The sequence below is a fragment of the Salarias fasciatus genome, chromosome 3 (assembly GCF_902148845.1).
Source record: "Salarias fasciatus chromosome 3, fSalaFa1.1, whole genome shotgun sequence".
NCBI classification, from domain to species: domain Eukaryota; kingdom Metazoa; phylum Chordata; class Actinopteri; order Blenniiformes; family Blenniidae; genus Salarias; species Salarias fasciatus.
In genome coordinates this window covers 26,415,300-26,429,596 of record NC_043747.1, presented here as the reverse complement: position 1 = coordinate 26,429,596, position 14,297 = coordinate 26,415,300, and the positions used below count along the sequence as shown (strand labels likewise).

The window sequence follows — 14,297 nt, the reverse complement described above, 5'->3', positions numbered from 1 at the left end:
ATCTTCGATTACGGAGATAAACTTTAACCATAGTCTGAAAGCAACAATCAAACAAGAGCAAGAGTCTGAAGGGTCTGCGCTTGGTGAGTTTCTAACAGGAAAAGACGTTTTTGTGTGTCTTTGCATGTAGAGAAGCTAGAGCTAAAGAGCTAAAGCAGCCAGCGTATTTGTTTTGAAGCTCCGATTGGTTAAAGTAGCTGTCAGTCAAAGTCCACAGGGGGAGAGGCGGGATTTCAGTGAAACAGAGCGTTTTCTCTTCCGGGTTTCAGAATTAGCCCCAGAAAATCTTTTATTTCACACAAAATGACTTTTCCTTTGCGCCAAAAATAAACTATTACCATGTTAATGCCATTTCTAGGGTTTGGACTAGCTAAAAAAGCACGACACAGCCCCTTTAAAACCTAGTCACACCCCTGTCTGTCAACATGAAGACTCACTACTCACTGGTCACTGAGCAGAAGCAGAAATCATTGGTGAATCATGTGACAGCAGTTTGATTCTTGGCTCTTTCAGAGTGATCACACACAATTTAATAAGTAACACTGCCTCATAACGCCTGGTCTCCAGACTGAGACTGGTCTTCAGTACAACACTACCTATCTGTTAAATATGAATCATTACTGATCACTGAACGGTCTATAAATGTGATTCCCAACACGAGATCTGAGATGTGTGTGAAAAGAGCTCTTCTCCTCCTGTTGGCTTCAGCTGTTTGGACTTTACATTTCTAAACTCTTCCAGTCTGAACCTTCTTCAGCTCTCAGTGACTTCAACATCAAACTTTGTCCTCTAATCTCACTTCTTTCTCTCTTTATTCAGGTTGGAGGACTGCAAGATGTCAGAGATCAGCTGTTCTTCTGTGGTCTCAGCTCTGAAGTCCAACCCCTCCCTCCAGAAACATCTGGAACATCTGGACCTGAGTCAGAACCCTCTTCAGGATTCAGCAGTTGAGCAGCTGTGTGGTTTTCTGCAGAGTCCACTCTGTCGTCTGCAGACTCTGAGGTCAGACTCCATGTTTGAGTGTGTTTCAGTAAAGTAGTGTTGACACTAAAGGTCAGACATCAGGCTGATCTGAGAGTGATCCACACTGAGGATCTCCAGGAGAAACGGAGCTTCTTCTCTGGTCTTTAGTCCTGTGACTGTGGCAGAGCCGTGTGCAGCTCCACATTTCAAAGCTTGCTAGAAGAAGAAAGGAGCTGCAGTGGATCATTGACTGTGAACCTCTGACACGCTCCATGTTGACCTTCAGCTTTCACAGCAGGCTGATCTCTCCTGGATCAAGCTGTCACTGATCTCCCAGCTGGAGCTCCAAACTCTCAGCAACTCTGCAAACTCTGGACTTGTTGGCTTTCTGTCCAGTAACCTTGGCTGTTGACATGTCCTCCACTGGGCTCTGCTTCTGTTTGGTCTTCACATCAATTCAGCTCTCCACAAGATCAAAGGTCAAATCAGTGTTGTTTTCGTGAATAATGACAGCAATGAAAATATTTCGTCAACGCCCTTTTTTCCATGACAAAAACGAGACGTGATGAGCTAAAAATATCTCTTTAAAGACTGAAATTTGACGAGATGTATCTGTTGTCTTCATTTACAAGACGAGAACAGATGAAATTGTCAGTATTTTGACTGTCAAAATAAATTAAAAGAAATGCGATTCCCCCAGCTTGTTCACACACCCGGTGTGCTTTACTCTAAAAATATCAGCAATTAACGAGCTGCTTCCTGTTCTTGTTTGACCACGCCCATCAGCAGACCTACACTGGCAGCAACTTTGGCACAGGGGCTTGGCAGGAGGAAAAGACGCTGTGATTTATGGATGCACTTTAATCGTAATCCAGCAGAAATTAAAACTGAATTAAGTTATGTTTGTCATTTCAGTTTTGAAGGCTTCCAAGTGTTCCATACCATTCAAATGTACCTATGGAATTAATTTTGTTTATTTCAGTTGTTTTCATGGTAGTGTTTTCCCAATAACCGTCTTAATATTGGTTTTATTGCTAGTCCAAAACTAACAACAGGCAGTTACTCTTCCCAGTTCAAATCAGTAACATAAAAACATAACAGACCAGTGTGAATAAACAATGTCAGCTTTATATCAGCATGGACATTATAAAAATAACTTGAAAGTGTCAGAAAAACTCCCCTTAGTTCTCTCATTCCGAGCAGCTCATTGCATTACTGAGGTTGGAAAGTATCAAAATAGGCCAGTTAATTTTTTAATGTTCGAAGGCATCAATGTATCATGTTGGTTTTTGTGCCATTTAAGTATATTTTATTATGTTTGTTTGGTTTACAATTTCCTGTCTGTTTATTTCCTCATACATTGTTTAAGCCTTTTTTTAAATGGCTAAAACTGGACTAAAACCCATTTGGTTTTCGTCGACTAAAACTAGACAAAAACTATCAAGTGTAGAAATAACTAAAATGTGACTAAAACTAATAAGCATTTTGTCCAAAATACTAAGAATAAAACTAAATCAAAATAGGCTGCCAAATGCAACACTGGATTGAATCAGGGAGAATAATAACCATAGTTCTCCTTCTTGTCTTCTTGTGTACATAATGTTGCTTTATCCTTTTTTATTATAATTCCTTGATGTGTTTTGGTGAAATCTGCACAAGCATCACATATATTTTTCAGTTCCTGGGAGAAATTCTAACAATGTCCTTCAGCCCCCAAGCCTTCGGGCTTGGATCCTAATTCATAGTTCAGTGTATCTTATGATATCAACAAATAAACGGCCAGCGTGGGAGAGACCGAACCACCTTCTACTTTCTTTTATTAAAAAACACAACACAGATTCAGAGAGAGGACTGAACCTGCCAGTACCGACAGCTGGCATGTTTAAACTGAATGCAAGTCAATGTTATTGGACTGTATTAAAAAATAATTGAAATCATAAATAATTTCTCAGTGTTAGCTGTTGGTGAGGATTTGTGCTCTGGCGCTATGTTCACTCACATCCTGTGCACCTCCTGGGGGCTGAGCCCGCCCAAGTCCTTAAAACCTCGTGACGGCCCGTCTGTCAACATGAAGACTCACTACTCACTGATCACTGAGCAGAAGCAGAAATCATTGGTGAATCATGTGACAGCAGTTTGATTCTTGGCTCTTTCAGAGTGATCACACACAATTTAATAAGTAACACTGCCTCATAACGCCCGGTCTCCAGACTGAGACTGGTCTTCAGTACTCGAACACTACCTATCTCTGTTAAATATGAATCATTATTGATCACGAAACGCTCTATAAATGTGATTCCCAACACGAGATCTGAGATGTGTGTGAAAAGAGCTCTTCTCCTCCTGTTGGCTTCAGCTGTTTGGACTTTACATTTCTAAACTCTTCCAGTCTGAACCTTCTTCAGCTCTCAATGGCTTCAACATGAAACTTTGTCCTCTAATCTCACTTCTTTCTCTCTTTATTCAGGTTGGAGGACTGCAGGTTGTCAGAGATCAGCTGTTCCTCTGTGGTCTCAGCTCTGAAGTCCAACCCCTCCCTCCTGAAACATCTGGAACATCTGTGCCTGAGTTGGAACCCTCTGCAGGATTCAGCAGTTGAGCAGCTGTGTGGTTTTCTGGAGAGTCCACTCTGTCGTCTGCAGACTCTGAGGTCAGACTCCATGTTTGAGTGTGTTTCAGTGAAAGTTGTGTCGACACTAAAGGTCAGACATCAGGCTGATCTGAGAGTGACCCACACTGAGGATCTCCAGGAGAAATGGAGCCTTCTTCTCCAAAAGATCAAAGATCAAATCAGGGAGAAGAACCGCAGTTCTTCTTTCAGTTCCTCGAAGCTCCAACCTTCTCAAGAAGAACAAATGAACAACAAGGATCAGTCTGATCAGTCTCATCTAAAGAGGATTAACTCCTCGTTTCAACTCTGATTTACAACTGACGTTAGAAACAAATCACTCATCAAATGTGGACAAATTTAGAGTTCTGTGCAGAAGATGCTGCAGTTCTTGAATTTCATTTTCCAAAATGGGGCGGGTGGGGTCTCTCCACTGACCTGCCAGCTTCACTTGGTGGGGGTGTTCGAGTGCCCGCGTGATCCCAGGAGCTATGTTGTCTGGGGCTTATGCCCTTGGCAGGGTCTCCCATGGCCAACGGGTCCTGGATGATGGTCCAGACTAAGGGCAGTTAAACAGCCCTTATGAAGGAGTTAAAATTTGGGTTCGTGATGTCGCCCGGTATGGCGCAGCCGGGACCCCACCCTGGAGCCAGGCCTGGGGCGGGGGCTTGCAAGTGAGTGCCTGGTGGCCGCGCCTTTGCCCGCAGGGCCTGGCCGGGCTAAGCCTGAAGGGGCGGCATGGGCCAACCCTCTGGTGGACCCCCCCCCCCCCCGAGAGCACTGTAGTTGCCGGGCACAATGTGGATTGGGTGGCAGTCAACGGCAGGGTGCCCGGCGACCCGATCCTCGGACACAGAGACTAGCTCTCGGAACAAGGAATGTCACCTCATTGGGGTAGGGAGGAGCCTGAGCTTGTGAGGGAGGTTGAGAGGTACCGGCAAGATGTAGTCGGGCTCACCTCCACACCCAGCCTGGGCTCTGGAACCAAATCTCTCGAGACGGGCTGGACTCTCCACTTCTCTGGCGTTGCCCGCGGTAAAAGGCGGCAGGCTGGTGTGGGTTTGCTCATAGCCCCACAGCTCAGCCGCCGTTTGTTGGAGTTCACCCCAGTGAACAAGAGGCTCGTATCCCTGCACCTTTGGGTCGGGGATAGGTACCTCACTGGGCACGTTTACATGGACCATGTATAAGCCGATTGTACGTGGAGCGGATTGTAAAATGTGTCATGTAAACGACCGAGTGGATCCGCTTCACTCGGAGCGGATTGTAATTTGGAGCCGATTGTATGAGGTGGTCTACGCCAATCGACAATCCGCTCCGTGTCCCTTATAAACGAGTCTGACAGCTGAGCGGATTGTACTGGGGGAGTGTTTGTTCTGTGCATGCATGTAGTGACGTGTGACGTGCCCGTAAACGGAAGCAGCACAGTCAAAAAACCAGCAGAGAACGCCACGGTGGTTGAAAAACACTTTTTTAGTAGTTTTTTAGACAGAAAAAACATTGGAGAGGCGAGATGGAACCAAATCGCGCAATAGCGAGTTGTATAAAGAGCTCTATAGCAGAATACAAGCGATCGCCGGCTGGTGTTATGGATTAACTGGTTCCCGTGTTAACGAATGACGGCGGAGGTCTGTGTAAACACATTTTGATTACAGCAGTTGTTAAAGTAAGACTCACAAATGACTTTAAATGTATACACTCACTGTAACTGTCGATAACCGACGTTCGCAAGAACGACTACATTTTTCAATCATGTATTGGTCACAAGTTAACACGGGCACCAGTTAATTCGAAACATCGACACGCGGTGCAGAGGCAGAGCTCACAATGAGACGTGCCGCTCGGTGCAGCGGTGCTGCAGCCAGGGGAGCAGCCGCTCCTTCAGCAGCGTATCATGGACTTTTGGGACATTATTTGAGCAGATATTAGCAGATAAAAACTCTCTGATCGGCGCTGAGGACTGCTGCTGCGGAGCTAAAGACCTGCAAATTCCTCGTGAGACTTTGTGCGCATGTCACAGGACGCTGTTTAATCCGCTTCACCAAGGGTCCTTGTAAACGAGGATTCATCGTGGATCACTTCATGAATACACTCCGTTTAATACGATTGTTTACAATCCGATTGAAAAAAACACCCATGTAAACTGGGCCACTGTTGTCTTGGCTTACGGGCCGAACGGCAGTGCAGAGTACCCAGTCTTCTTGGAGTCCCTGGGACTGGTGCTGGACAGTGCTCCATCTGGGGACTCCATTGTTCTACTGGGTTACTTCAACACCCACATGGACAGCGACAGTGAGACCTGCAGGGGCATGATCAAGCACAGCCTCCCTGATCTGAACCCAAGTGGTGGTTGTTTTTGGATTTCTGTGCTAGCCATATTTTGACCATAACGAACATCATGTTTGAGCACAGGGGTGTCCATAAGTGCACTTGGCACCAGGACACCCTAGGTCGGAGGTCGATGATTGACTTTGTTGTCATGTCAGCTGACCTCCGGCTGCGTGTTTTGGACACTGGGGTGAAGAGAGGAGCAGAGCTGTTAACCAATCACCACCTGATGCTGAGTTGGATTCGCTGGTGGAAGAGGAAACCGGAAAGACTTGGCAGACCCAACGAGTTGTGAGGGTCTGCTGGGAACATCTGGTGGGACCCTCTGTCAGTATGGTTTTCAACTCCCACCTATGGGAGAGCTTCTCTCATGTCCCAAGGGAGGCTGGGGACATTGAGTCTGAGTGGACCATGTTCTCCAACTCCATTGTCGGAGCAGCTGCTCGGAGCTGCGGTTGTAAGGTCTCCGGTGTCATGGCGGCAACCCCGGAACCTGGTGGTGGACGAGTTGAAGAAGGACTCCTATCAAGTCTTGCTGGCTAGTGAGACTCCAGAAGCAGCTGACAGGTCCCAGCAAGCCAAGCAAACTGCAGTCCGAGCGGTTGTGGAGGCAAAATCTCGGGTCTGGGAGGAGTTCGGGGAGGCCATGGTGAAGGACGAGCGGTCTACCTCGAAGAAATTGAGGCAACCCGACCGTGCAGCACCTCAGGAGGGGAAAGCATGTCTCTACTAACACTGTTTACAGTGGAGGTGGGGAGCTGCTGACCTCAGCTGTGGATATTATAGGACGTTGGAAGGAATACGAGGGGGTACCCAAAAGTTCCCGGAATTTGATTGTCACTTTTTTTTTCTGACATTTCAAAGTAAAACATCACCATCGCCTTCAAAATAATCTCCATCCGCATTTATGCAACGCTCCAGCCGTGTCTCCCATATCACAAGTGTGTCGCCACACCCGTGCATAATTGTGCCAATCTGGGGTGGCTGCGATTTGTCTGTCACCTTCTCCACATCTGCAAACTGCTGTCGCTTCAGCTCCTTCTTTAACTTGGGGAACAAGAAAAAGTGACTCGAGGCTACATCTGGCAAATAAGGTGGATGGGGGAGGAGATTCACCCCATTCTTTGCCAGAAACTGCGTGATGTGCAGCGCCATGTCCGCTGGCGCTCTGTGGTGGTGGATCAACCGGGCTCCATTCTGCCACAACGCGGGCCGCTTCTTCCTTACATCCTCACGGAGCCGTCTGAGGACTTCGATGTAGTAGTCCTGATTTACAGTCTGACCTGGAGGGACAAACTCGCTGTGGACGATACCCTGGACAGCGAAAAAGCAGCTCAGCATTGTTTTCATGGCTGAGTGGACCTGATGCGTGGACATCTGGCCCTTCTTAAACCACCCGAACCACTCATGGATCTGAGTCTTCCCCAGAGCATCATCCTTGTAGACTTGCTGCAACAAGGTGAGTGTTTGTGTTGCTGTTTTTCCCAGCAAAAAGCAGAATTTAATGTTTGCGCGCCTCTCTGGCTTTCTAGTTAATGTTGCCATTTTGGGAAAATTGCAGACGGCAGCGGCACTCTGTTACTATAAATAGCGCCTGACAGGCGTCAGTGTCACTCTGGGAGCTCAGCTTTTTCACAGATATGCACGAGGCTTACCTGTAGCACATCTGATGACCAGAAGTCGAAACTCATTATTATTAGTATTTTATGACCAAATCCCGGATATTTTTGAGTACCCCCTCGTACTTCAAGGACCTCCTCAATCCTGTCGCCACGTCTTCGCTGGAGGAAGCAGAGGCAGAGGTGGACTCGTCCATCACCCCAGCTGAAGACACTGGAGTTTAAGTATTTTGGGGTCTTGTTCTCCTGTGGGGGAAAGATGGAGCGTGAGATTGACAGGTTGATCAGTGCAGGGTCTGCAGTGATGCAATTGTTGTATTGGTCGGTTGTGGTGAAGAGGGAGCTGAGCCGAAAAGCGAAGTTCTGGATTTACCGGTCAGTCTACGTTCCCACCCTCACCTATGGTCATGAGCTTCGGGTCATGACCAAAACACAAGATCCCAGATACACGCGGCTGAAATGAGCTTACTCTGTAGGGTGGCTGTGCGCTCCCTTAGAGATAGGCTGAGGAGCTGTCATCATGGAGGAGCTCGAGAGGAGCCAGCTGAATTGGCTCGGGCACCTCTTTAGGACGCCTCCTGGACGCCTCCCTGTGGCGGTGTTCCGTGCATGTTCCACCGGGAGGAGACCCCGGGGAAGACCGAGGACATGCTGGAGAGACTATGTCTCCGGGCTGGCCTGGGAACACTGGTTTTCCTGAAGAGAGAGGAAGTGTATGGGGACAGGGAAGTCTGCACATCACTACTGAGACTGCTAACCCTGAGACCCGGTCCCGAATAAGCATTAGAAAATGGATGGATGGATGGGGCAGGTGGGGTGGGGTTGAAGGGATTGCCCCCCTACCAGTTTAACATGAGGAGAGTTTTTTACTCTTCAGGGGGAATAATAAACTTGAGCCTAACTTTCAGTCTTCCATTGTCCATTCATACCTCAACAGACGGCTAAACTCTTCTCCTCTTTCTCTCTGGGCTGCATCAGTGGCTCCTCTTCTCTCCATGTTCTCGTCTGAGGGGGTCTAACGTGTTTTAGTTCATGGGCCACATCCAGCTCAGTTTCATCTTGAGTAGGCCGCAGCAGTAAAATAGAGCCATAAGTATAAGTTAATAGACCATATAACCGTAAGTTCATAGACAGCAGCTTCTTTGGGACCATTACCGTTAAGTTCATGTTGAGGGTCGGGGTAACGCTATGCTACATTTGCGTGTCCCCTCGTGGTTGAACATTAATTTTTAATTTTCCCTTCAAGAAGAGCAGTGTGGTACAGCTCGCCAGGTCAGTTAGAAGATAATATTCTAGCAGTGTTGTCCCAAATAGACACTTCCCAAATAGTTGTGTGTGGATTTTCCCAGATAGATGCATCGATTTGTGAAAGATGCATTTCAGAACAAATTCTGCTTAAAATATTGTTTTATTATCAGCTTGTTACCACAGAAGTCCTGAAAATACTTTATTTGTCCTCCGTTTTGCTGTGATCATGAGCGATTTGGGACACGTCCATTTCAGATGGATCCATTCATAATGATGAATTTCACAACAAATTCCATCCATCCATCCATTTTCTACCGCTTATCCGGGGCCGGGTCACGGGGGCAGCAGTCTCAGCAGGGATGCCCAGACTTCCCTGTCCCCAGACACTTCCTCCAGCTCCTCTGGGAGGATCCCAAGGCGTTCCCAGGCCAGCCGAGAGACATAGTCTCTCCAGCGTGTCCTGGGTCTTCCCCGGGGTCTCCTCCCAGTGGGACATGCCCGGAACACCTCCCCAGGGGGGCATCCAGGAGGCATCCTAAACAGATGTCCGAGTCACCTCAGCTGGTTCCTCTCGATGTGGAAGAGTAGCGGCTCTACTCCGAGCTCCTCGCTGGTGACTGAGCTCCTCACCCTATCTCTAAGGGAGCGCCCAGCCACCCTACGGAGGAAGCTCATTTCGGCCGCTTGTATCCGGGATCTTGTCCTTTCGGTCATAACCCAAAGCTCATGACCATAGGTGAGGGTGGGAACGTAGATTGACCGGTAAATTGAGAGCTTCGCCTTTCGGCTCAGCTCCTTCTTCACCACGACGGACCGATACAACGACTGCATCACTGCAGCCGCTGCACCGATCCGCCTGTCAATCTCACGCTCCATCCGTCCCCCACTCGTGAACAAGACCCCAAGATACTTGAACTCCTCCACTTGTGCTAGGGTCTCTCCACCAACCTGGAGGAGGCAAGCCACTTTCCTCCGGTCGAGGACCATGGCCTCGGATTTGGAGGTGTTGATCCTCATCCCTGCCGCTTCACACTCGGCTGCGAACCGCCCCAGTGCATGCTGTAGGTCCGGGTTCGATGAAGCCAACAGGACAACATCATCTGCAAAAAGCAGAGATGAAATCCTGTGGTTCCCGAACCGGACCCCCTCCGGCCCCTGGCTGCACCTAGAAATTCTGTCCATGAAGATTATGAACAGAACCGGTGACAAAGGGCAGCCCTGCCGGAGTCCAACATGCACCGGGAACAGGTCCGACTTACTGCCGGCAATGCGGACCAGACTCCTACTCCGGTCATACAAAGACCGGACGGCCCTTAACAAGGGGCCCCGGACTCCGTATTCCCGGAGCACCCCCCACAAGACACCACGAGGGACACGGTCGAATGCCTTCTCCAAATCCACGAAACACATGTGGACTGGTTGGGCAAACTCCCACGAACCCTCGAGCACCCTATGGAGGGTATAGAGCTGGTCCACTGTTCCACGACCAGGACGAAAACCGCATTGTTCCTCCTGGATCCGAGGTTCGACTATCGGTCTGATCCTCCTCTCCAGTACCCTGGAATAGACTTTCCCGGGGAGGCTGAGGAGTGTAATCCCCCTATAGTTGGAGCACACCCTCCGGTCCCCCTTTTTAAACAGGGGGACCACCACCCCGGTCTGCCAATCCAGAGGCACCGTCCTCGACAGCCACGCGATGTTGCAGAGACGTGTCAACCAAGACAGTCCCTGCACATCCAGAGACTTAAGGTACTCAGGCCGAATCTCGTCCACCCCCGGTGCCTTGCCACCGAGGAGCTTGCCAACCACCTCAGTGACTTCAGCTTGGGTGATGGACGAGTCCACCTCTGAGACCTCAGCCTCTGCTTCCTCCACGGAAGACGTGGCGATGGGATTGAGGAGGTCCTCAAAGTATTTCTTCCACCGTCCAACAATATCCCCAGTTGAGGTCAGCAGCTCCCCACCTCCACTGTAAACAGTGTTGGCGGAGACCTGCTTTCCCCTCCTGAGGCGCCGGACGGTTTGCCAGAATTTCTTCGAGGCCGACCGATAGTCCTCCTCCATGGCCTCCCCGAGCTCCTCCCAGACCCGAGTTTTTGCCTCCACAACTGCTCGGGCTGCAGTTCGCTTGGCCTGCCGGTACCCGTCAGCTGCTTCGGGAGTCCCATGAGCCAGCAAGGCTCGATAGGACTCCTTCTTCAGCTTGACGGCAGCCCTTACTTCCAGTGTCCACCACCGGGTTCGGGGGTTGCCGCCACGACAGGCACCGGAGACCTTACAACCACAGCTCCGAGCAGCTGCTTCGACAATGGAGGTGGAGAACATGGTCCACTCGGACTCAATGTCCCCAGCCTCCCTCGGGACATGAGAGAAGCTCTCCCGGAGGTGGGAGTTGAAAGCCATGCTGACAGAGGGTTCCGCCAGACGTTCCCAGCAGACCCTCACAACACGTTTGGGTCTGCCAAGTCTGTCCGGTTTCCTCCTCCGCCAGCGAATCCAACTCACCACCAGGTGGTGATCGGTCGACAGCTCTGCCCCTCTCTTCACCCGAGTGTCCAAAACACGCGGCCGGAGGTCAGATGACACGACAACAAAGTCGATCATCATCCTCCGACCTAGGGTGTCCTGGTGCCAAGTGCACTTATGGACACCCCTGTGCTCGAACATGGTGTTCGTTATGGACAAACTGTGACTAGCACAGAAGTCCAATAACAGAACACCACTCGGGTTCAGATCGGGGAGGCCGTGCGATCCAATCACCCCCTTCCAGGTCTCACTGTCGCTGCCCACGTGGGCGTTGAAGTCCCCCAGTAGAACAATGGAGTCCCCAGTCGGAGCACTGTCCAGCACCCCTCCCAGGGACTCCAAGAGGCCGGGTACTCTGCACTGCTGTTTGGCCCGTAAGCTGAGACAACAGTGAGGCACCTATCCCCGACCCGAAGGCGCAGGGATGCAACCCTCTCGTTCACTGGGGTGAACTCCAACACATGGCGGCTGAGCTGTGGGGCTACAAGCAAACCCACACCAGCCCGCCGCCTCTCACCGCGGGCAACGCCAGAGAAGTGGAGAGTCCAGCCCTTCTCGAGAGGTTGGGTTCCAGAGCCCAGGCTATGTGTGGAGGTGAGCTCGACTATATCTAGCCGGTACCTCTCAACCTCCCTCACAAACTCGGGCTCCTTCCCCGCCAACGAGGTGACATTCCATGTCCCTAGAGCCAGTCTCTGTGTCCGGGGATCGGGTCGCCGGGCACCCTGCCGTCGGCTGCCACCCAATCCTCACTGCACCGGCCCCTACGGTTCCCTCGGTGGGTGGTGAGCCCACCGGAGGTCAGGCCCACGTCGTCCCTTAGGGCTGAGCCCGGTCGGGCCCCGTGGGCAAAGACCCGGCCACCAGGCGCTCGCTTACGAGCCCCAACCCCAGGCCTGGCTCCAGGGTGGGGCCCCGGCTGCGCCATACCGGGCGACGTAACGACCTTTGTTCTTTTTCTACTCATAGGGGGTTTTGAACTGCTCTCAGTCTGGCCCGTCACCCAGGACCTGTTTGCCATGGGAGACCCTACTAGGGGGCATAAAGCCCCCCGGCAACATAGCTCTTGGGATCATGCAGGCTCTCAAACTCCCCCACCACGTTAAGGTGGCAGTTCTCGGGGGAGTTAATATGTTTTGGTACAGTCCACACGAGTATCACATGTGTTTTTCTGTTTCTCTGAGCAATTCCAACAGTGTCCTTCACTCCCCCCATGCTCTCGGGCTCGGACCCTAATTCATAGCTCAGTGTATCTCATGATATCAATAAATTTCTCTCTCTTTATTCAGGTTGAGGGGCTGCAGGTTGACAACGATGAGCTGTTCTTCTGTGGTCTCAGCTCTGAAGTCCAACCCCTCCCTCCTGAAACATCTGGTACATCTGGGCCTGAGTTTCAACCCTCTGCAGGATTCCGGACTTGAGCAGCTGTGTGGTTTTCTGGAGAGTCCACTCTGTCGTCTGCAGACTCTGGAGTGAGTCAACTGTCTGTTACTGTTGCTGAAGGAGAAATGTTTGTCAGCAGCTGTGATCTGAGACTCTGATCCTGCAGTGAGAGAGTGGACTGAGCTCAGCAGCAGCTGACTGGTGTGTGTGGACATGAGGAGGTGTGTGAATGTTGTGCTGACATGTGGATGATGTGTGTGATGAAGATCCACAACAACAGAACAGCTCATTGATCAGGACTCAGTAATGTGGAGCTGCTCATTTCTCCATCAACACATCTGATTGGTTCCTCCTCATTGATTCTGCTGCTTTCTCTCTTTATTCAGGTTGAGGGGCTGCGGTTTGTCAGAGATTGGCTGTTCTTCTCTGGTCTCAGCTCTGAAGTCCAACCCCTCCCACCTGAAAGACCTCGACCTGGGTTGGAACCATCTGCAGGATCCAGATGTGCAGCAGCTGGTTGATCTCCAGCAGAGTCCAGACTGCAGCCTGCGTAATCTCTGGTCAGTAGATGGTTGGAGTGAGTCCATGCTGCTTTCAGCAGGTTTGGACTAAACACAGTCAGTGTGAGAACAAAGGTCCAGTGTTTGACTCTCAGTGAGGCAGTGAGAGGAGAACGCTGAGCAGCTTCAGGATTGGACAGCAGAGGACACACCGTCAGCCAATCAGAGGAGCCACAGGCTTGTTGTGTTGGTGTGACAGTGGTGGTCCTTCATGAGCTCTGAGCTGCTGACTGCTGCTCTGGACAGGACTGAAGTCCTAACTGCTTCACAGAGACTCTGATCATCTCCTCTCATCTCTTTGCAGGTAGAGCTTTGACCAGAGCTTCATCCAGCAGTGAGTGACAGAGGAACCAGCAGAAGATGTGCAGTGTGAAGAGCTGTGAGAGTCCAGCATCGACCCAGGGTTCCTCTGGATGTGACTCACTGGTTACCAGGAGAGTTCCATGTTAAAATGGTTGCAGATCTGTTCCAGACAAAGACAGATGGTGTTTGACTCCATGAATCAGTTTACAAAAATGACAGACTTCAGAGCTTTGCTTCAGTAAAAGTGAAGCTCCTTTTTCGACCAAATTAAATGATGTTGCCTCAGAGAATCTGCCTGGGTTTGGAAAATGGTTTGTTTGCAGAATTTAAATGAAGTTGATTAATCGATCATTGCGGGCGACCTCAAACAGCACAGAGTTGCTGTGGAGGATGCAGAGCAGATTGCACAAGATCGCCAGCACTGGAAAAATCTGATTCATCTGGTTGGCTCAATGCACCAGGACGGGATTCCCTGACCCTCACTGGAGCACTAAGTTAAAGCGGACCTATTATGCTGCTATTTTTCAGTCACGTCATATACGTCACAGAAGCCCAGAAACATAGTACATAAGTTTGTTTGCCCCAAATTTGAGATTTGAGATTAGTTTATTTCGATCATATTGAAACGTATACCAACCAAAGCAACACCACTGAAGACCAGGTTGACCGAAAAGGTTTTGGCTGAAGCTACGTAGCTTATACATGCCTAACCTTCTTCCTGTTCAACATTTATAACAAAGCAAAAAACAACAAAAAAAA

General features: G+C 50.0%; 1 protein-coding gene across 1 annotated transcript in view; it reads left to right on the top strand.

Moving 5' to 3' along the window:
- Positions 1–14,297, top strand: part of LOC115381250 (ribonuclease inhibitor-like) — a 53,079-nt gene that overhangs the window by 38,776 nt on the left and 6 nt on the right. The window contains exons 6-9 of the mRNA XM_030082537.1: positions 820–1,002; positions 12,582–12,764; positions 13,062–13,235; positions 13,540–14,297. The exon at positions 13,540–14,297 is cut by the window's right edge and continues 6 nt beyond it. Of these exons, the coding sequence (XP_029938397.1) occupies positions 820–1,002; positions 12,582–12,764; positions 13,062–13,235; positions 13,540–13,543 (544 nt within the window). The 3' untranslated portion in view covers positions 13,544–14,297. The remainder of the gene's footprint in view (positions 1–819; positions 1,003–12,581; positions 12,765–13,061; positions 13,236–13,539) is intronic.